The following is a 22,946-nucleotide window of genomic DNA, read 5'->3' on the forward strand; positions in this document are numbered from 1 at the left end:
TGTCATGCTTTTGAGTTCAAATAATTATCTGTGTTTTTTTTTTTTTTTTTGTTTGATTTTTTTTTTTTTTTTTTTTTTTTTTTTTTTGAAGCAGGGTTTCTTCATCTGTTACAGGAAAGTTTCAAATGAGCTCTGTGACCCAGACTGGCTTTAAATTTGTGGTCTTCATGCCTGGGCCTGTGAGTTCTTAGATTTAGGCCTAAGCTCTATGACTGGCTTCTGATTTTTAAAGAGGTACGTCTAAGCAGCTGGCTGCATTTATTCTTTTTGTACATACATGTTTATAAGGAACACAATTAAACTCACCTGCCACAAAAATGAAAACCAGAACTACACAGTTCATACTGTTTCTACAGTACATACAAGCCTTGACACTACTGATAACTAATTTAAAGAACTTTGGTTTTCTTGATCTTTCTGTATCTTTTGCCTTCAATAAATTAATGTCCATATTGGTACTTAAACATTAGGCTGAAGCTTTTATATTTATTAATAATTTCATTCTTTTAATGTTAGCAACCATATAGGAATGTGATCCAGGGTTTCTTGGGAAATGTTCCAAACAACTTGGGCTACTCAATAACCATATTACTAAGCTAGTTCCAGACCAGGAGAGACAGCCCTTGAGTAGGCTCTGGAATTTGTCTTTGGAGAATAAACTAAACTTGACATGTGGTACTTTACTCAAATCATCAAAATTATTACTCACTTTTATTCCAATATATTTAAATAAATTGTTAAAATTTTATACCCTCGTCTAAGGCATTTGTGATATTCTTATATCGAAATAAAATATTTATTTTACTACTACTACTATTACTTATTATTATTATTATTATTTATTATTATTATTATTATGTTTGTACACAATCTACATGTATGAATATAGGTGCATATAAAACTTGTGGAATTTAAATGATAACTTTAAGGAATCAGTTCTCATTAATCAATTTCTATGGCTTGATTTAAAAACTAAAATTGTGAATTTTTGGAATGAACAAATTTTGTGGAGAATATGTCTTATTTTAGATCTGAATGGAAATTTGCTATTTATAAGTTTTTGTTATAAAAAGTTGTAATTACATATAAGGTAATCAAAAATGTTCAATTCACCATTAGGAATATGAGCGTTTAAATAATGAATAAATATATTGAGTAAAATCTCTTAGGGAATTGGTCAACATTGATTTGTTGTTATCAATGGTATGAAGCATACACAATGTTTTACTTGGTTTGTGTGTATGTATGTATTTGTGCTTGTATATGCGTGTGTATGTTCATGCCTATGTCTATAAAAGAAAATTATTCTAAATTTAACAAAATTTAGAGCAGATATTTGTGCATATTTATATTTAAACAATGCACTTTATGTTATAATTCTCCATATGTAAATTATATTTCATTTCAGTATATTGAATGGATTGTAATGAATGACCTCAAAAGAACAGAGCCCTACCTGAATGATACATATTTAGTTGTTACACTTGAATTTGAAAAATTAAAAATCCCCAATGAAGGGCCCCTAATGAAGGAGCTGATGGGTTTGTAGCCCCATAGGAGGAACAACAATATGAACTAACCAGTATGACCAGAGCTCCCTGGGACTAAACCACCAAACAAAGAAAACACATGGTGGGACTCATGGCTCTACCTGCATATGTAGCAGAGGATGGTCTAGTCAGTCATCAATGGGAAGAGAGGCCCTTGGTCCTGTGAAAATTCTATGCCCCAGTATATTGGACTGCCAGGGCCAGGAAGAGGGAGTGGGTGGGTTGGGGAGTAGGGGGAGGAGGAAGGGATAGGGGGTTTTCAGAAGGGAAACTAGGAATGAGGATAACATTTGAAATGTAAATAAGCAGAAGGTGTTCTGCCACACCCACTCCAGTAAAAACTGTGTGACAGTACCAAAAGCTTGGCTGCAGTCCTGAGGCATAAAATTTCAGGGAAACTTATCTCCAGGAGAGTTTCTGGCATCCCACAAACAGATGTATTTCACATTTGTCCTTGCAATAATTGGTGAATGGTTCTATGTGCTTTCTTTCAGTATTGTTTTATTATAGGTGTCTCCAAGGAATGATTTGACAAATACCTAAATTAGGTTGAACTTTGCTTCCTGACCTTCACCAATATCCTAAGCAGTCCTTGAGCTGACCCTGGGCTTGGAATTTAGTAAAAATGTTACCTATTCAGATGAATTGCCTCCAGTATTGAAAGAGAGATAGTGAAATAAATCAGGCATTACTATCTACTACATAGAGTTAGAAATTTCAGGGCAAACTTAGCAAAGTAAGTTTTGAATTCTTATTATAGTTGTGTATGTCAGACTACATTACTTAATAGAAGAAAGTCCTCCACATAGTCACTAAGAATAACAGCTGAGTCACTCCCAAATACAGGAATTTACAATGGTTTAGGAAGAAGATTGGTCTCTGGTTTAAGGGTCGACTAGAGTATTGCCTTATTCATGAGAAGGTTAGCTAGAGCAGAGTTCCCTAGCACATACTTTCACTAGCCCAGAGAAATGGCATAGTTAGGTATTTACTACGAGCTGGCTGGTGGTGGGCTAAACAATAAATCAGAATTAGAACTATGGCTGGGGCTTAAAAGACCTTACCCCAGGAGCTTAATGACCTCACACTTGGATTCTAAGAATACAGCTGACATTAGATTAGCTGACTTTGTCTCAGTTGTTACATTGCCTAGTTCCTGCCACTCTTTATGTATGCATTCTTCTGTTTTGTGTAGTCATTAAGCATCAGGTAACCTCAATGTACCTTGGCTGATGTGTCACCACCTCACGTCCTTATTTTCTTCTGTATTATAAGTCTGATGCTCACTTTGAGAAATTACATTCAGAATAACACTCCCTTGTGTTTGCATCTGTTTGTCACCCCTCTGATTCCTTACCCACCTGGGTACCAGGACCCTGGTTCTCCCGCAGGTTGCAGGATCAACTGAGTCCTGTCCATGGTACTGTTCAAAATATGTCTGTTAGAAATCCATCCAAACCTCTGATTCTGGCCTTTAGAACTCTGGAAACACCTGTATAGAACTAGCAGGAAATACACTAAAGATATTTGAAACATATTTTTTTATGATTTTACAAAGTTAAATACAATCCATGGTTCTTCCAGGTGCTAGATATATGTGTGTTAGTGAATAGTACAAGCTACTTTAAACCTTAAATACTTCCTCAACAAGCTACTAAAAAATTATTAACTGAAGCATCCTATTTAAATGAATAATACTGAAGCAATAGAGAAAAATAATTCACTAAATGTGTTAAGGTATTATTATTATTATTGAACACCTACAAATAAAAATTACCATTTTTTCATTAATCAAATCTTTGCTAAACACAATAATACTTTATTTTTCTGTTCATGGTTATGGGTATTTTATGTAGATTATTTTAGGGAACTTAAAAACTATTTGAAAATATGTTCATTATATTTAAAGATGTACAATAAAGTAACTCATATATATATATATATCTATATATATATATATAGTGTGTGTGTGTGTGTGTGTACGTGTGTGTGTGTGCAGTATATGTGTTTGAGTGAAATGTATGTGAATGTACATGCAATTGTGGAGGTACAGGAAGAAAATGGTTACTATCCTCTCCCTCTTTACCTTATATTTTAAAATTATTGTGCTCACTGAATCCAGAGTTCACTCACTGCCTCATGTGGCTGGGCAGGATTCCTCCTGTCCCTGCTCCCCATATGCTAGGGTTAAATAGATACACTTACCTGATGATTTGGCTTTTTAATGTAAGTGCTGAGGATTTGAACTAAGATCCTTATTCTTGGGCAGCAAGAATATTTTCTATGGATATGTATTTATTGCTTTGGTCCCTTAGTATTTACAACTTATTGTATCCTGTAACATTTTCATTTTGTTTATTTTAAGGGGAAGCCTACCATTTCTAACTACTTCACAATTAATTATTACACAACTACCTACAATCCTTGATATGTTAACATGGTAATTAAACAAAGAAACAAGAAATATTTTAAAAACTCTTATTATCTCACTACTTCCAGATTATCTTATATTGTTGAAATGTAATACAAAAGATGTTGAGCTATTAAATTGCAAGCTGAAATGTTCAGTACTGTACAGGTTACAGAAATAGATCTAATTCCATATATTATATTCATGGATATAAGAAATATATACAGATATGTGTAAATGTGTAAAGATGATGTATACATACAATTAAAGATGAAGACATGCTCCAATATTAGGATACATTTTTACAGAGATGTATATAGGTCAACAATAAAAGCTCCTGTAGATAATGTGGCAGGATCTGAGTTTCAACATGGGCTACACACACACACACACACATAAAGGTACACACACACACATACAAACATGTATATGCACACATATGCTCACATACACATAAAAAACACAAGCAAGCACACAAACATACACATGGATAAATATACATCGTCATTCATGCATATACAAATGCACAAACATATATGCATACATATACATGTACATGAACCTGCACAATTCCAATGAGTCATGGAGCTCTACATGAAGGTTGGAACTGGCATTCACCATTTTCACTTCAATATGACAAAACCAAATAACTTTTGACTACTACCCAGATATTTTGGATTAATGGATGATCAAAGACAATTTATCAGTAATTCTCTTTAAGGCACTTTTTACCTCCTGATTTCTCAAGCTGTAGATCAGTGGATTTAACATGGGAATTATTACCACATAAAACACAGTAGCAAATTTATCTGTGTTCAAAGAATAGCTTGACTTGGGCTGCAGGTACATAAAATTTACTGTTCCATAAATATGGTAAACGTAATTCTCATCGTTAAACTTTAAAATTATTTCTGTACTATTACAATAAAGAAAATACTTAATAAAAATTTCAAAAAAATGAAATATAAGAAAACAAATATTTATTTCATAAAATAGAACTGAAATCATTCAGTTTCACAGAGCCTAATATAACTTAAACTTTCCTACAGTTACTTAAAGGAGTATTGATTTTATGCTTTGTCTCTTGTTTATTTTTGTTATTTATAACCCCCTTATAAAAATAAAATTGAATGCTACAAAATTCACAAAATCCATTTCATATGTCAGTTACTGGGAATAATAGAGTAAAAATGACACATCTGATACATGTATCAGATGACTCATTGTATAGGTGGGGACTCTTTTTCCAGCACTGCGAATGTAGATGATAAATAATAAAAAGACATCTGATTATTTTATCCAGTGGTTCTTCAGTTACTTGATGGCTGAAGATAACTTTTCTACAATTCTCTTCAGAGCACTCTTTACTTCCTGATTTCTCAAGCTGTAGATCAGTGGATTTAACATGGGAATTACTACCACATAAAACACAGAAGCAAATTTATCTGTGTTCAGAGAATGGCTTGACTTGGGCTGCAGGTACATAAAACTTACTGTTCCATAAAATATGGTGATGGAAGTCAGGTGGGATGCACAAGTGGAAAAGGCTTTCCTTCTTCCTTCAGCAGAATGAATCCTCAGGATGGCAAAGAGAATGCAGATGTAAGAAATAACCACAATCACCAGAGAGCAAAGGGTGTTGAAGCCAGCAATGATTAGCAACATCATCTCTTTGACATGAGTGTCAGAACAGGCCAGGGCAACTAAGGGGACATCATCACAGTAGAAGTGGTTGATCACATTGGAGCCACAGAATGACAAGCGGAAGGTTGCCACTGCCTGTGCAAGCCCCACAGTGAATCCATAAATGTATGTGCTGGCGATGACCTGAAGACAGAGCTCCCTAGGCATGCGGATCGCATAGAGGAGGGGGTTCCAGATGGCCACATACCTGTCATAGGCCATGATTGACAGCAAGTACAGTTCACAAACTACAAATGTGACAAAGCAGCACAACTGAGTGGCACATGCATAGAAGGTTATGCTTTTGACTTCACGTAGAAAATTCACCAGAGTGTTTGGAGTGACAGAAGAGGTAAAACAAAAGTCAATAAAAGCCAGGTGGGTTAGGAAAAAATACATGGGGGTATGAAGCTGAGGACTCACTTGAATTAACACAATCAATCCAACATTACCCACAACACTAGTTAAGTAGATGACAAGAAACACACCGAAGAGACTGACCTGTAGCTCTGAGTCATCTGTGAGCCCCACAAGGATGAACTCAGACACTGCAGAGTGATTGCTGTTAGCCATTGTGGATAGATGTTACTGTCCTAGAAGTCTTCAGAGCATACAATATCGACCTAAATTCAGAAGCCGATTCTGACTCATGAATCTTGCATTTGAAATTCATAAGAAGCACTTCACATGGCTTCAGCTTTCAACTGGCACGTGTCATAGGTACATTTATCAAAATATGGGACCCTGTGGGATTTGTAAAAATATAGAGTGTTTTTTTTTCCTTTTTCTTTTTTCTTTGTGCTAGTTGAACAATCAAACCCATGTTAGGAGATATTTTCCTGAGTCCAGTCATCTCAGGAACAAGTTCTACCTTTCTGACTGCATCAAATGGAGTTCGTGTTCTCAGGCCTGGGAATCCAACTCCCATCCTGTTTCTTCAGATGTTTCATGGTTTTCTTTTAACCAGTAAATGTTGCATAGAGGGAAGATGCTCTTATCCTGTTATCTAAACTAAGGCATACAAGTCATAAATATGTCGCTTGTCTTGACTTAAGAGACTATATGCAGGTTGTGCACTCCTTAGTCCCTTATCATTACAAAATTCAGGGCCAGAGTCCAAGAGGTGTTATGGCTACAAAAGCTGAATCAAGGACCCTGAAATCAGATGACCCAAGTAAGCCCAGTTACCAATGTTAACTTCTTTGCTTAACCCCTTGGGTCAAAATATGATTGGTCAATGTAGCAGTCCATACCAGTCTCTCTTGCTTTGTGTTCCCATTCTATAAAAATGTTGCATTCTTCCCATTCAGGGACATAATTCAGAATTCGAACAGGCTACCTTCCTGAACATGCAGAAAATAAAGCTTTCATTTTTAAATTTTTGTCTCTGACGTGAGTTTTCTGGGCTTCCACCCTGAACCCAACACCCATAGGGAGAGGGAAAGGCAGAGGGGGAATTTTTTAGTTTTTATATTAATTTCAGTGATTGCACTATACCTATCTCAATATATAGCAATCAACCCCCTATAGTTAGAGTGTTATGCACTACAGTCTGTGTGTTATTGAACAAATAGTTACAATGTTTCTATTTCTTCAAAGCCCATAATTACTTCAATTACTTGTTTTTCATCCCCATCACTTATTTCTTATATATATTCTACAGCAAGCCCATTCCAACACACATATGTGTGTCCACAGCTCAGAGGAACTTGTACCTTGAAGCAACTGTGTAGAGCCAGCACCACTTAGCATGGCTTTCGTTTTAACTGTATTTTGTTTGTTCTCTTGCTCCCTCTAGAATATTTTCCCTCAATTGCATCATTTAAATAATTTCTGAACTAAAAATATGACAATTTGCAACTGAAGTAATTATGTTATGGCTGATCTTTTGGGAAGCAATTTACTTAATGGGCAATAATAAATACTTGAATGACAACTGCTACAAAGAGAAGGGATACTAAGTACTATTTAGTTACGTGGGGAATAAAAACAAAAGAACAAAGCAAAACAATAATGTTTACCTGGATTTTAATGTTTATAAACAGTTTGAATATGTGTTGTTACACTTGCGAAATTTGACAGTTACCTTTGTATATATTATTTCTATGCAAGTGAGATGGGCCTCTGAGAATCTGTAAATCAATTATTGTTTAATCATTTCAGTAGTAGTGATTAATTTTGTTTATTTACATTTGAAATAGATTTATTATGTTGCCCAGACTCTGTCCTTCTTTAGCCTCCCAGGAGCTGGCATTAGAGGCATCTGTAACTGTGCCTTACTTCAAATTAATTTCCTTCTCCCAAATCATAAATATACTTTCACAATGTCTCTATTAAGCTGATTTTATTCTTAATATTCTTTTTATTTTATTGAAACGGGTGTTTTGTCAGCATACATGCTTATTCACCAAGTGCATGAGGTCCCCACAGCGGCTGAAAAGGGCTTTGGATCTCCTGGAACTGGGGTTACAGAAAGTTGTGACCACCATATGGGAATCAAGACTTCTGAGACAGCAGCAACTGCTCTTAACCCTCTATCCATACCCCTAAAACTTATTTTAACTTCTGAAATGTTATAATTAATTATGGAATCACAACTACTCCAGATATCACAATTAGTCTTAATAATTAAATTTAGAACAACATAGACCTTTTATTTTATTAGAAAATTCACAACATTTTTAATATATGCACATCAGAAACTGAAGACTCGATGTGTTCCTTTTGAAAATGATATTCTAAACAATTAGAGTGGGTTGGTTGAGTTAATAATTGATTAAAATTAAAATCACCATTACACTATTTTATTTTTTGTAACTTTTAGCATTATCTGACACTATCCATGGCCCTAGTTTTAGCCAATGTCTTGGTAACAAATGACACAAAGGGTGGATTAAAAGAATACTAGAATCGGTGGAGATGTTGATATAATATTTGGCAACCATGCTTACAAGCATGGGTTAAATTTCCCACAGAAATATATAATAGTGCGGTGGTATATATATATATAGATGGATAGATAGATAGATAGATATAGATAGATAGATAGATATAGATAGATAGATAGATAGATAGATAGATAGATAGATAGATAGATAGATAGATAGATATGTGTGTGTGTGTGTGTGTGTGTGTGTGTGTGTGTGTGTGTGTGTGTGTGTGTGTATATAAAATCCTGGCATTCTGGAGGTTGAGAAGGAACTTCAGAAATGTAAGGTTGTTTCTTGATACATAGTTTGTCTGAAACCATTCTGGGAAATCTGAGATCTTGTTTTAAAATAGAAAAAAATAAATCTTGTATTTCCACTTCCTGTTTTGTTTGTTTGCTTTTTGTCAATAGCAGAGCCATACTGTACTGTTGGTTGATGGCATTATATAGATCTAAGCCAGTCTTCCCAGGAAGAATGATCTTAGATCAGCTAGTTTACAGGTAACCCATGAGCAGACACAAATGAGTGAGAGAAGGCATTAGAGCCTGGTCCAACAGGAGCTATGCATGACTCATGATCCATAAACAAAAAAAAAAGCAAAAACCTCTGTATCTTTCTATATTTTAACTACTTTTGAATTTTTTTGTCAATATAAAACATGTTCACTGAGTAACATGAAAAAAAATTGTTAGTTGTCATATGAGCACAGAGAAGGAATATACAAACTCTTAAACAGCTATGAAGCTCCAAATGTGATATAATTAGCAAAGCCAATTTCTGAATTGCTTATGTAACATTATTACTTAATGAATGATATATATACCTAGAGCGAGGAGCAGAACCATCAAATCGGTTTCATATTTAAGGGCAGAGTCTGTCTTTATGAAAACCATACTCATTCCTGGTAAGGACTGATGCTTGTATCAGATGTATAAGCATCTACACCTGGAGGCCAGTAAGATGCACTATTTTTGCCATTTTCTTCATACTGTTGCTTAAAGAATAGGGATGATTTTCACAGTAATAGAGATAATAGCCAGACAACCGTGAATCACTTATCACATAAATTGTTTCACCCAGAATGTGACACCAAAACTGTGCTATCTACTACCAGCTAGAATAAAAGGCAGTTGAATAAGAAAAGAAATCAGAATGATGTCTCTCTTCCTCACAATGGTGACTCACTGGAGGAGCCCATGCTTTCTGCCTCTGCATCTACAAAAGCTTCCAGGCATCTAGTTCATAAAGAAGAGAATTTCTCTTGGGACACAAAAATGTCCTGATTGCAAACCATGACTGTCAGACGAATGCCTTTTATTTCTTTTGTTTGTGAATCCAATAACAAAGATTACTTTGTTAGTCAGATAACTGATCCAGGCATATGTGATTCTACCACATAATGTGGACAGGAATTTTCCTCCTATATATAAGACAATACACTATAGTATGTCATAATATTTGCAAACTCACAGATATCCATTAGTTGACATTTTTAGCAAAGAGAACACTGTAACGACAGGAAAGATGTCAGATGATATGATATGGATCTAGAGTATTCCACCAGGAATATCAAATCTAACAGATTGAGAGACATGTGGCGTGAGAATGAGGCAAGTAGCTTTGGAGTGGTTGAGCAGATAGAGTAATAATAACAGTTCCAGCCATGAAGGATATCATATCACTATCTTTACCTTGATCTCAAGATTGATGTTTCTGTGCTCCAAAATTAGAGACACTCCTGTAAGGAACAACTAATTTATACTTTAATCCTGTAGTCTAGTACCTTATATAAGCTTCCTCTCCTCTGTTTATTCCATTTCCTACTTAGTATTTACTGTTTTATTATTATTATTATTATTATTATTATTTGGTGGTTTGTTTTGTTTTGAGACAGGGTTACTCTGTGTAGCCCTGGCTGTCCTGGAACTCACTCTGTAGACCAGGCTGGCCTCAAACTTAGAAATTCGCCTGCCTCTGCTTCCTAAATGCTGGGATTAAAGGCATGTGCCACCATGCCAGGCACTACTGTTCTATTATTTTATGTCTCCAAAAAAAATTCACTATTTCATCTTTACTTGTTATTTGTTATTGCTATTGCAATTAGGCATGGCAAAATAAGATTTCTTTGTGTTTTTTTCCTGGAGAGAAAGTAGAAGTTAGGGTAGAAGTGATGGCTCAGAGATAAGAACACTGGTTGGCTGGTCTTTCAATGGAGCCTGGTTAGATTCCCAACATTCATAGGTTGACTCCAGCACTTGTAATTCCAGTCCCAAGTTACCCAAAATGCTCTTCAGGACTCTGCAGGGATAGACTCACATGTGGTGCATAGAAACATGGGCAGGCAAAACAACTCTATACACTTGGAATTATTTTCTTAAAGAATAGAGAGAAGTGGAGAAAACCTCTGAGACTGAATAAATTTCAAGGGAGAAATATAATTTTGTTTGTTACCTTTTTATTTCTGAGTTTCTAGGCAAAATCTGAACTATACATGATCTGAAAGACAGGGTATCCTTATAGATCATAAAATACATAAAATACATTATTTTACAGAAAAAAATGTGTATCTGAGTCATTATGTGCCTTGTAGGGTATATACATATCCTTTGGTATGTGGTGAAACTTGATTGGAGTGGGGGAGGAGAGCATCACATCTCCTGAAAAGCTGGTAGAATTTCTAAGGTAATTGAATTCAATACAATGAGAAGGATATTAGAGGAAATCTTGGGAACATTAACTTGCAACATTTTATTATTTTTGGTGTGTGTGTGTGTGTGTGACTGTATACATGAATGCTTGTGTACTTTATGTTATAATATGATCATCAGAAATTTTAAATGCAAGGATCTGCTGTTCACTGCCTTACAAAAATTTACATGTTGAATTTAAAAAAAAAACTGTTATTGAGTCTTTGGAGGACATCCATAAATTATTCAATTATAATCTATACTTCACACCCTAATTCACTATGTGAAAAATAATAAATTCATTGTAAAATCAAGTTTGGCGATAAAATTAAAAATGATTGATTATCATGAACATATTTTGGGGCACAGTACCAGGTACAGACTGTCTTTGCTGACCTCTTTGTTTTTATGATGAAACTTTTCATTATCTGTCACAGCACTGTTAAAAGAGCACCTGACTAAATACATGTATTTCTACTGAATCAAAGACATATTAAGCATTTAGTAGAGTTTAAATTCACCATTTCTAAAAGTTCGAACAAACAATTCCATTGACAACACAACCTCAAAACTTGCAGTAGTTTTAAATTTCATCTTCATGAGAATATTGCTTCTTTCTTATCTTAAGTGTAATGAAAGATCGAGATGATCAAATTTGAATATCACTACTCTTCCTCGGATATGAAATAGTTCTTCATTATGCTGGCTATTGAATTAATTATTTATGTCATTTCTTGATCATTTTACATTATTCAAATCAAATATTTTGACACCCATTTAACGAAGGCATAGATGAATAAAGTGTTTGCAAGTCACTTTATAAAGAGTCATGTGCTTTATTCCTATTTAAATAAAGTGCTTTATCCTCTATTTAAATAAACAGAAATAGGTCCAAGGTGTTGTATTGCTTTTGTGGGCTGAATAAAGCAAAACATATCACAAAACAGCTGTGTGACAACTTGACTGTTTTTTTAGTTATTATGACCTACAAAAGTGAAAGATCAAAATAAGACAAATCAAATTTGTCTTTCTTTTTTGGAACACCAGATTTCTAACAAAATCAGACAGTAAACTACTGACTGAATTTATAGGAAGAGACTTTGTCTAGCCCTGTTTTCCCAGCTCTTTCCTGAATCACTAATTCCATAGGTCATTTCTTTGATGCACGCTTAACTATAAACCTAAAATAATTTGGAAAGTACCATTAGATAAAATTTCCATCATCTTAATGATTATAATTAAAAAAAAATTCGATCCAAAATATAAAGTCTAGTGTGCTACACCACAGGGAGAGTTAAAGCTTGGAGAAAGTGTGTTCTAAATCATGGAAATACAGTACATACATATATGAAACTCTCAAAACTTGGCAATTAAACACACTCAAGGACTTTGTTTCTACCCATCACAATATTTTAAAGTAATTGTGAGATTATAAATATATATATATATATATGTGTGTGTGTGTGTGTGTGTGTATATACATACATATATATATATATATATATATATATATATATATGCCAAAGGGAAAAATGTTTATCTCTATTTTCTTCCAGTGGATATAATCGCTTTGAGTGCAGATAAATTTAGACACAAGACTTTATTTTTCCTGGCTTCTGTTCTTTCACTAACATTTTGGATCACTTACTAATATTTATAGTGATATTATCTATACTTTTCTTCAATGCATTTTTCACCTCCGTATTCCTTAAGCTATAAATTAATGGGTTTAGCATGGGGATCACCACAACATAAAAAACAGCAGCAAACTTGTCTGTATTTAGGGAATGGCTAGATTCAGGTTGTAAGTACATAAAAATGATTGTCCCGTAGTATATGGCAATAGAAGACAAGTGAGAAGCACAGGTGGAGAAGACTTTCTGCCTCCCTTCCCCCGAATGCTTCTTTAGAATTGCAGACATGATGAATAGGTAGGAGATGAGGACAATGAGGAGAGAGCAGCACACATTGAACCCAGCCATGCTCAGCAGCAGCAGTTCCTTGACTTGAGTGTTCGAGCAAGCTAGAGCCATGAGAGGAATGTCTTCACAGAAGAACTGGTTCACTAGGTTGGAGTCACAAAAAGACAAAATGAATGTGGTCACTGTCTGAATAAGTGCTGTGACAAATGCATAAATGTACGTGGTAATGGCTATCTGAATGCAGAGTCTCCTCGGCATGAGAATGACATAGAGCAAAGGGTTACAGATGGCCACATACCTATCATAGGCCATTACAGACAGCAGGAAGACTTCGCACACAGAAAATGTGGTGAAGAAACACACTTGAGCTGCACATCCATAAAATGATATGCTTTTAATCTCACGCAAAAAATTCACCAGCGCATTTGGTGTGACACAGGAGGTATAACAAAAATCAACAAAAGCCAGATGGCTGAGGAAAAAATACATAGGGGACTGGAGCTGTGGGCTGATTTGTATTAACACAACCAATCCAAGGTTACTCATGACACTAAACAAGTAGATGATTAGAAGGATTACAAAGAGGATGACCTGAAGTTCAGGATCTTCTGTAAGCCCCAAGAGGATGAATTCTGTCACCACTGAATGGTTGCTTTTGGCCATTCAGTACATGTAAAGAGTTTTATGATCAGCCCCTTCAAAGGAAATCTTCTGAGTGATCTTGATTCTGTAAGAAACAATCCAAGTTCATATTAAAAGACAATAAAGAAATATATTATCTTCCCTCAAAAGAGAACTCTGGTTTGCACTTTGTGTGTAGGGTTTTACTTGCATGGTGATTGTGAAATGATCTAAAAAACTCAAAGGTGACAAGTTCTTCAGGAGGTTAAGCATAAGTACAAATCTTCACTAACCTGAAATAACCCTGCATTAACATTTATAAATTAAACTGGCAAAAGGAAACTTATTAGGTAATTACAGTTTCACAGAGTTTGCACATAATTCCTTAAATATCTTGTGCATAAAAATACTTACTATTAAGAAGTAGTGGTGTATAAAGAAGGCCTCTGACAACATATTAAATACATATATCTCTAGGCTTTGCAGTTAGGAACTTTTACTGAATTTCTTCTTTTCTATATCTAAGTGTTCTGAATTTCATTTTCCTATCTGTAGTATTTATGAATTTCAAAAAAGAGAAAAATAACAATACTAATTTGAAAATCGCATACCCAATCTTCATAGATACACACACACACACACACATACACACACACACACACACACATATACACACACACACACACACACACACGCACACGCACACAGAGGAATATGTATGAATAGTTTTCCCATTATAGATAAATAATATGACAGAAATACTTTTAGTAATATAAGTCAGTAATATTAATTTATCTTATACCTTCAAACATTCAGCATCAGAGGGAAGAAAGTCAATATTTTTGGAGTCTCATTCTTCTAGATTGCTCTCTGGTTACTGGAAAGATGACAGAATAAAATTCTTCCTTTAACCACAATAGAGGAGGTGCTTTTTTCATTTATATTATTCTCAGCATCATCTCGTCTTCTTACCAGCCTTCTAGATTGACATAGCATATAGTATGTATATATTATTGATATAGTATCTGAAATGTTTAGAAGGAAAGAATATGTGACCCATTTACCAAAAATCAAACCCAATAATACTACCTTAAATCTCTGTCTATGATTGAGGGAAGAAAGCACTGGTTTCTGGAAAGGTCTATAGGTTTAATTGTGTGGAGTTTCTGGATAACAGAGGAAATGATGACCTGGGATGATAACTGAAAAGTTTCTAGAAGGCTCAGCACCATTTAGAAAACTCGGAGACTGATGACTTATTTTATCAGGATATGATAAAGGTTTGTACCCATTGCTTAGAAAGCTGAAGAACCCTTGATACATCCAAGAGCTGATTGGTGAACCTTTGATTGTTTAATGCCCTTGCAGATATTTTAAGATTACACACCCACTCACCCTCACCCACAGCCACACACATATTGTAGATTCACACACACACACACACACACACACACACACACACACACACACACACACGCGCGCGTTGTATGATAGGCAGTCATGTATTTCCCACTAGGCTAAAGGTTGAACATAAACTTGTAAAGATATCACTAAGTTAGAAACCTCTTTTTTTGTCTTTTCAATTTCTTAATAACTTGTTTATTTATTTATTTTCCTTTTGTGGTTTGAAATTATAATGGAATTATAATATTTAATCTTTCCATTTCTCCTCTCCAAACCTTTCTATGTACTTCCTTCTCTTTCACATATTTATGTGCTTTCGTCACTGACTGTTATTGCATGTCATTATCAATATACATATATGTTCCTAGATATAATCTGCTTAGTATGTATAATTTTACCTGTTTGTATTTTTTAAAAACTAAACTAATTGCAACACTCTCTTTGCCAGTGAGAGAAAACTATGATCTAGGTTTTGTGTTTTTATATTTTCTATATGATATCAGTCATTATATTGTTTATATTTGTCAGTGTATATGAACAAATTTATATAATTAAAATCATTTGTTCTGAAAATGATGAAGCAAATATTACTTTATGTGCTTAATTATCATTCATCAATAATTTAATGATTTTGTTGCTGTAAAAACGTAAATTTGTACTTGGTAAGTTATAGTGCTGTTTTTCATAAATGTAGTAAATTATTGCTTTGGAATCTTGGTATGTCTCATAGCAAGTTTCATCCCTCTGCAGGGTCTGCTTCTTTTGATGATCATCAATGTAATCTATGGTTCATTCACATCTATGAAAATCATTAAATACTTGTCATGTCTTCAACATTTTGCTCTTTTTTATTTAGTCAATATGAAACCATCCAAACAAGTTCAATCTTCAGATAGTTTTTCTTATACTGTGATATTCTATGTCTGTTTATTGCAAGCAATCTTCAGTGTACCTAGCAAAAATGGTCATATAACTCTCTCTCTCTCTCTCTCTCTCTCTCTCTCTCTCTCTCTCTCTCTCACACACACACACACACACTCACATACACACGTGCACATGCACACACAATAAATGGGCTATCATTTGAAATGTAGATAAGATATAGATGAAAAGATAGTAGAATGATGGAAGGTAAGAGATAGTAGGTAGATAGATGACAGATAGATAGATAGATAGATAGATAGATAGATAGATAGATAGATAGATAGATAGATAGATAGATAGATGACAGATTCATTCTTGGAAACACTAAGTATCCAGATACTTTCCAGATAATTATTACTGCCTTATCCTACTCCAGCCAATAAAATCAGAACACTTATAAAGAACTAAAGAATAAAATTAATATGAAGACTGATAATAATTTTGTAAGAAATGGAAAAATAAAGATAGCTGCACATGTAGCAGAGGATGGCCTAGTCGGCCAACAATGGGAGGAGAGGCCCTTGGTCTTGCTAAGATCATATGCCCCAGAACAGGGGAATGCCAGGGACAGGAAGCTGCAGTGGGTGAGTTGAGGAGCAGGGTGGGGGGAGTGTATAGGGGACTTTGAGGATAGAATTTGAAATTTAAATGAAGAAAATATCTATTTTTAAAAAGAAAGATAAGAGAACATCATATAACACCAACCTGAAGGTAGAGTGTGGAGATTAGACTTTTACTATGTAGAAGTAAATGTGTTGAGAGTGTTTACAGGGTGTTAAGTTTCAGAGATATTGTTAGCTACAGTTGAGTTTGAATTTCACTCCTCACAATCTCCTCTGTGTGCTAAAATAGAAAATAACCTATTTTTTTTCTCTTTTTTTTTTTGGTGGGGGTGGTCTTCCAGGTCTAACAGGTTGTCAATACACAAACTTGAGGCTTTGACAGTTGATATTTGAAAAAGTCACTATTCCTCAATTCTGGTAGAGGCCCTGGCTTCCAAATGATAGCACAAATTAAAAAAAAATCTGCTTTCTCTTGTCAACTCAGTGTTATCACACATTCAATATAAATATTGGGAAATGAAACAAATATAAGATTGTTTTTGTATAACATAGTTCTCTCAGTTTTAAAGCTGTATCTAACCACTCTTCACTAGAATAATCACAGAAGACTCACATCATATTTTAGACACATAGAGGAATGTTTATTAATTTCTCAGTCCAACCACTCCGTTGATTTCAAACCCTACAAATTCTTATGAATGAAATATTATGATAAACTGCTAAATATCACTAACATATCTCATATTAAGTAAGACTAAAAGAGGAAGAAATTTTACTGTTTAGTTGAAAATAAAATATGTAAATGCCAAATTCAATTTAATAATTCCAGCATATTCACATGTATCAGTCTTTGAAATTATTATTGATCTTGTGATATGGAACATCTTGATTAACTTTTATAGATTATGATAATTAACTTTAGAGATTACTTATATCACTATTGTTCTATGTACTTCTTACCACCTGGTGAATAATTCAAAAGAATACCTGATGTAGTTCTGATCCAGAACAACAAACCAGTTAACAAATCAATAAGGAAAGGATCCAAATCCAGCTCTTCCAGTTGTGATGACCCCTCTTAACACAGAGCCTGTATCTCACAGCATGTCTGCAAGAATTGAGAATCTGTAGAAAATATAAGTACATATAAAGGTTCATTAAAACTCTGAAGGGAATTGCAGTAGCATTAACTATGATTTGTGGGGAAAGGGGTACTTATTTTTCAATAGACAATAATTTGTCTTCTGAGAATATAGTTCCTGACTAGGTATTATTCCCTTGGAGAGACTGAAGTCTTAGGCACATAGTACCATGTCCTTGTGTAACTTAAGCTGTCCATTGTGAGCTGGGTATTTTCTGACTCATGGAGGTTCAGAGTTGTACACACAGAAGCACAGCACTGCTCAGTGACACTGGTCTTGGATCTGTCCTGAAGGCATGATCTGACTCAAATTTTCAATTCCTCTGGCATAAGTTTTTCTTATAAGAAAACAAAAAACCAAAGGAAGATATTTTCACACATTATATATGTGCTGCCAAGAGAGACTAGCAGTATTAATGTTAGAGATGAGAAGTTTACTATTTAATATTGTAAAAATTAGATCTCTCTCTCTCTCTCTCTCTCTCTCTCTCTCTCTCTCTCTCTCTCTCTCTCTCTCAGCAAATGTTGAACGTGTTTGCTGTAGCACATTATAAAAGATAAAAAGATACCTGTTGCATCAGCTCAGAGGATTTAACTGTGACTTCACTGTTCATGTAGTAACTAAGTTCATTTGGTTCCTTATACATGCTCCTGGGACTATTCAGTGCAAAGGAAAATGGAGTAAGTTAAGAGTTCATGCTGACAGTTGTTAGTAACAGATTCATTGTCTTCAGGATTCTTACATCTCCTGTCAGTATTCACGAAAATGTACTAGACTCATTTTTTATTTGAAATATAGGGGAAAACTTCATTGCTTTAAAATTATTTTTCATTTTTGGTGATAGAAGAGGAATATTGATAGCAACATGGCTCTCTCTTTCACAAAGCTATATTACATTTGTCAGGATATCTATACCTTACTCAATAAGAAATAATAATTCTTGCTACTGGCTACATGGCCTATATTATTTTAAGTATTGTGAGTACATTTGATTAGCATATGATGTTTTTCTTTAGGGATTGTATCCTCAAAATATATTTTTTTTAAACTTAGAATGAGAAATACATAATGTGTGCAAAGAGCCATATTAAGACATATGTTTAAAGGATTACTTTGTAAAGGCCAATCAAGACACATATAACAATAAAAAGTCATATCCAATCCTTTACATGAATGTAATTAAAATATAGTAGTACTGTCATTAGTAAGCACAAATTTTTAAATTAATAATGATAAGACAGTTTTAGAGTTTCATATCTTTTTCAAGAAATTAGAAAAAGAAGAAAATTTTAGGGTAGTGCTTTTCAGCTGGAATATTGCCAGTGTAAGGTAAGAGTACTGAAGTGAGTGGGAGAAACCGTTGAGTATTTCATTGAGTTCTACCAGTGACCTTATAAATATTAATATTTATGAAGAAAAGAATATAAAAGCAATCTCATCAGGGGCTAGGGAAAGGGCTCTTTAAAGCCAGAAAAGGAGTTGAATACAGAATATTTTGGGAAAGGGACATGGGTCATATAAGTGTTGCAGGATATTTGATTACATTGTGAACCCCAATACTGTGTTATTTACTGGGGAAAAAAAACAAACACTGTTTCTTGTTGTGTCGTGACTCACCTTTATCATATACTTTAATCCCTCCAGCTGGAATGTTTGCATACCCTTAGTATACATCTTTAATCCCAAACAATTAAGATAAAGTTAGTTCGAAAAGAAAACAACCATGTTTGAAAGTGATGTGTCATTCAATGGGAAACAAAGTGATGAGTCAGAGAAACATTTGACAGAATAGGATATGCCCAACTCTCAGGGGAACACAGAGGAACAGGAATCTACTTAAGAAGGCAATGCACTGAGAGAGGAAGAAAAGAGGGGGTAGTTTTATCAGACCAGTTATACAGATTGTTTGCAGAGAGAACAAGCTAAAAATAGATGAAGACAGATCAAAGCACACAGCGAGAAGGAGACAGAAGATTAAAACAGACTGGCAGAGTTAGTTTGAGGCCTAGCAGGGTAATTTTGGAAAAGTTGAGAGAAGCTAGATCAAATCAGTTAGCTTGGAGAGAAGTTTGAGCCAGAATTTCTGAGTTGAACAAGCCAGGCAGAGGTCAGTAAAAACTAGGAAGGGGTGAGCTTATTCAGCAGTAAGTCTCAGAGGCTGAAAACATTTAAAGCCTAGATAAGATTATATAGAAGCTAGAAGCTTTTAGTACTAGTCCTAAATTAGCAAACAGAGGCAGTATGCTTCGGAGATGACAATTTCAACAGACATATAAAAGTTTAGGAAATGAGAAAAGGCATTGTGTTTAGGAATGATGATAGGATTAATATAGAGAAAGGAGGTAGGCAGGTAAAACAACAAGAGCATGTCTGAGAAAAATCACATATCATCAACTATTTAGCTAAAAATACTATTATACATGTTTATGTATACATTTACATATATAGTTTTAATAAACTTTTTACAACTGGACTAAAAATGCTCCCTTCAAGAGCCAAAGGTCACTTAACTGAGACACGAGAATCTCTTTCAGTTATTGGATAGGACTGTCTAAGAGACTCCCCCAAACATACAAACTTTTACTGTTGCCCTTGGTTGCTCCTGAGAGGCTAAAAGTAAGTCTCTGTTGCTGGTGACACTATACATGTCAGAAATAAAACCCAAGGACCCTTGAGGTGAAACTAACCAGAATGTCCTTTCTCCAAGTTTCATAGTACCAGAAAGCACTAGGGAAGGTCCCAAAGGAGGGAGATAACCAATAGCCCCATTTAACTATGATGCTTATGAACTACACCAATGAGCAGCATAGCACAAGAACTCTAAGGGTGCAGTAGTGGAGTACAGTCTCAATGGATACAGCTACAAACCTCTCCTGCACCTGAGCATCAGGGAACTTTGTGGAAGAGGAAAAGAAGGCAAAGAAAGATTGTAAGAGTCAGAGGATCGGGGAGTTTGCTATGAGATCATGTCTCCAAATAACATCAGAAAATATAACCATAGACTCTCAGAAGCATTACTTCATAAATGTGAGCTGGATAAGGATTAAAGCAATGAACATTCCAATATAAATGTAGAAAATCCTGAGAGGCCTCAACCTTGTGGAATGAACTCTATGCAGAAGAGGTGGTTCAGGGCACACAGTCATCCCTGAAAACAGACAGACAAGTAATGTTATATGGTCTAAGCAGGTGATATTTAAAACATGTTTCTATACATTTATATATTCAATAATATTAGTGAAAAAAGAAGGTATTAATTTGAAGAAGTGTCTGTAAGGATATGTGGAATGGTTTCGATAGAGCAAAGGGTAGGAGAAATGTTGCAATTATATTAAAACCTCAAAAGTATAATTAAAAAACAAAAAGGAAAAGATTTCCAATTTATTTTTTTTTCTTTTGGCAAATGAGAGTTTGCTATAGATTCTTATTACCCACAGATTTTTTTCCATTGTTTTTGTATGTTTTCCATTCTCAAAATGAAAGAACAGGTTTCAAATTATTACATCTAGTTTTATATATGAAATCACATCTTACATTGAAAATCTTTCTATATAGGAAAGATGTTTTTCTATAAATACACATAATGTACTCATAAGTAGATGTGTTATTAGTACATATAATATATTACAGGTAATATATCAATAAGTAGTCTTTTATTGGAAAAAGATAGAACACACATAGTCCATCAAGTAATTTTCTTAATTTCATGATGATAACATTTGGTTTTTACTGGTAATTAATTTCTTCAATGCATCCTTCACTTCCTTGTTCCTGAGGCTGTAGATCAAGGGGTTCAACATGGGGATGATCACTGTGTAGAAGACAGAAGCCATTTTGTCTGTGTCTAGAGAGTGATTAGAACTGGGCTGCAAGTACATAAAGATGAGGGTTCCATAGAAAATGGTCACTGCTAGCATGTGGGAACCACATGTGGAGAAAGCCTTGCGTCTACCTTCTGCGGAACGCATCCTTAGGATGGCAGAAATAATGAATGTGTAGGAAATAAAAACAATGAGAAGAGAGGAAATGAACATGATGCCAGCGCAGACAAATATCCATAGCTGTTTGGAGTGAGTGTCTGAGCAAGTTAGCCTGAGGAGAGGCATATCATCACAGTAGAAGTGATTGATAGCATTGGAGTGACAATAGCAAAGGCGGAAGGTGAGGATGGCATGAAACAGTGCTACCAGGAAGCTGTAGCTATAGGGGGCAGCTACAAGCTGAAAGCAGATTCCTGGGGACATTAAGACCATATAGAGTAGAGGGTTACAAATGGCCACATACCTGTCATAGGCCATGGAAGCCAGGAGCAAACACTCAGCTGTCATGAAGGCTAGGAAGCAGCCTAACTGAGCAGCACAGGCATTGAAGGATATCATATTTTGTTTGTACAAGAAATTCCCAAGCATCTTGGGTGTAATGACAGACGAGTAGCAGAAATCAACAAAAGCCAGGTTGCTGAGGAAGAAGTACATTGGTGTGTGGAGTCTTGCATCTGTTCTAATGACTAGGATCAGTCCTAGGTTGCCAAGTGTTGTGAAAATGTAGATGGATAAGAACACCACAAAGAGAGGCATCTTCAGCTCCTCACGATCTGTGAGGCCCACAAGAATGAACTCTGTCACCTGGGTGCAGTTTATCTGAGCCATGAATATTCATGAGATCTATGCAGAAATCAGTAGAAAAGATCATAATCAACATTTTGATAAGAACATTTATCTTAATGCAGTGAAACACATTACACTGTTAACATGAAAATTATAGTTGAATTTTAAACTGATTAGCTCAAAGCTTGTCCATCAAATATTTTACACACCAAGCCATCTCTAGAAACCCTATAACACAATTCTTTTCTATGAAATGAATTGAAATAAAAAACTTTGAAAATAATTATCTGTCATGTATTATTTTCCCAATAAACATCTCAAATTAGACAAAGAAATTATCTTATCATATGAAACCATTCTGAGTTACTTAAATATGTTAGTCAGAAAGAAAAACAGGAGCTTCAAATTGTTGTTTGCATAATATGTCCCAAATTTGATGTCTATAATACCATGATGTTTTCTCAAATTTGTCTTTAACTTTTCAGAGAGAGAGAGAGAGAGAG

At 34.7% G+C, this 22,946-nt stretch overlaps 3 protein-coding genes across 4 annotated transcripts; all 3 read right to left on the minus strand.

The window, feature by feature from the left end:
• Positions 1–4,638: 4,638 nt before the first annotated feature.
• Positions 4,639–6,283, minus strand: LOC110289968 (olfactory receptor 5AL1). 2 transcript variants are annotated; one of them, XM_021156409.1, is made up of 2 exons: positions 5,329–6,216; positions 4,639–4,692 (listed from the first exon to the last, which is right to left on the minus strand). In XM_021156409.1, the coding sequence occupies exons 1-2, from the start codon at positions 6,214–6,216 to the stop codon at positions 4,639–4,641; spliced, it is 942 nt and encodes a 313-aa protein (XP_021012068.1). The 2 variants fall into 2 exon arrangements, with proteins under 2 accessions (XP_021012068.1, XP_021012067.1); XM_021156408.1 differs by lacking the exon at positions 4,639–4,692 and having other exon boundaries at positions 5,199–6,283.
• Positions 6,284–12,900: 6,617 nt separating this feature from the next.
• On the minus strand, positions 12,901–13,845 carry LOC110290327 (olfactory receptor 5AL1-like). The gene has a single exon (XM_021156852.1). It carries the CDS (start codon positions 13,843–13,845, stop codon positions 12,901–12,903), a length of 945 nt encoding a protein of 314 aa, XP_021012511.1.
• A 7,695-nt stretch (positions 13,846–21,540) lies between these two features.
• On the minus strand, positions 21,541–22,485 carry LOC110289545 (olfactory receptor 1044). The gene has a single exon (XM_021155807.1). It carries the CDS (start codon positions 22,483–22,485, stop codon positions 21,541–21,543), a length of 945 nt encoding a protein of 314 aa, XP_021011466.1.
• Positions 22,486–22,946: the final 461 nt, after the last annotated feature.

The sequence above is a fragment of the Mus caroli genome, chromosome 2 (genome assembly GCF_900094665.2).
Source record: "Mus caroli chromosome 2, CAROLI_EIJ_v1.1, whole genome shotgun sequence".
Lineage (NCBI taxonomy): Eukaryota > Metazoa > Chordata > Mammalia > Rodentia > Muridae > Mus > Mus caroli.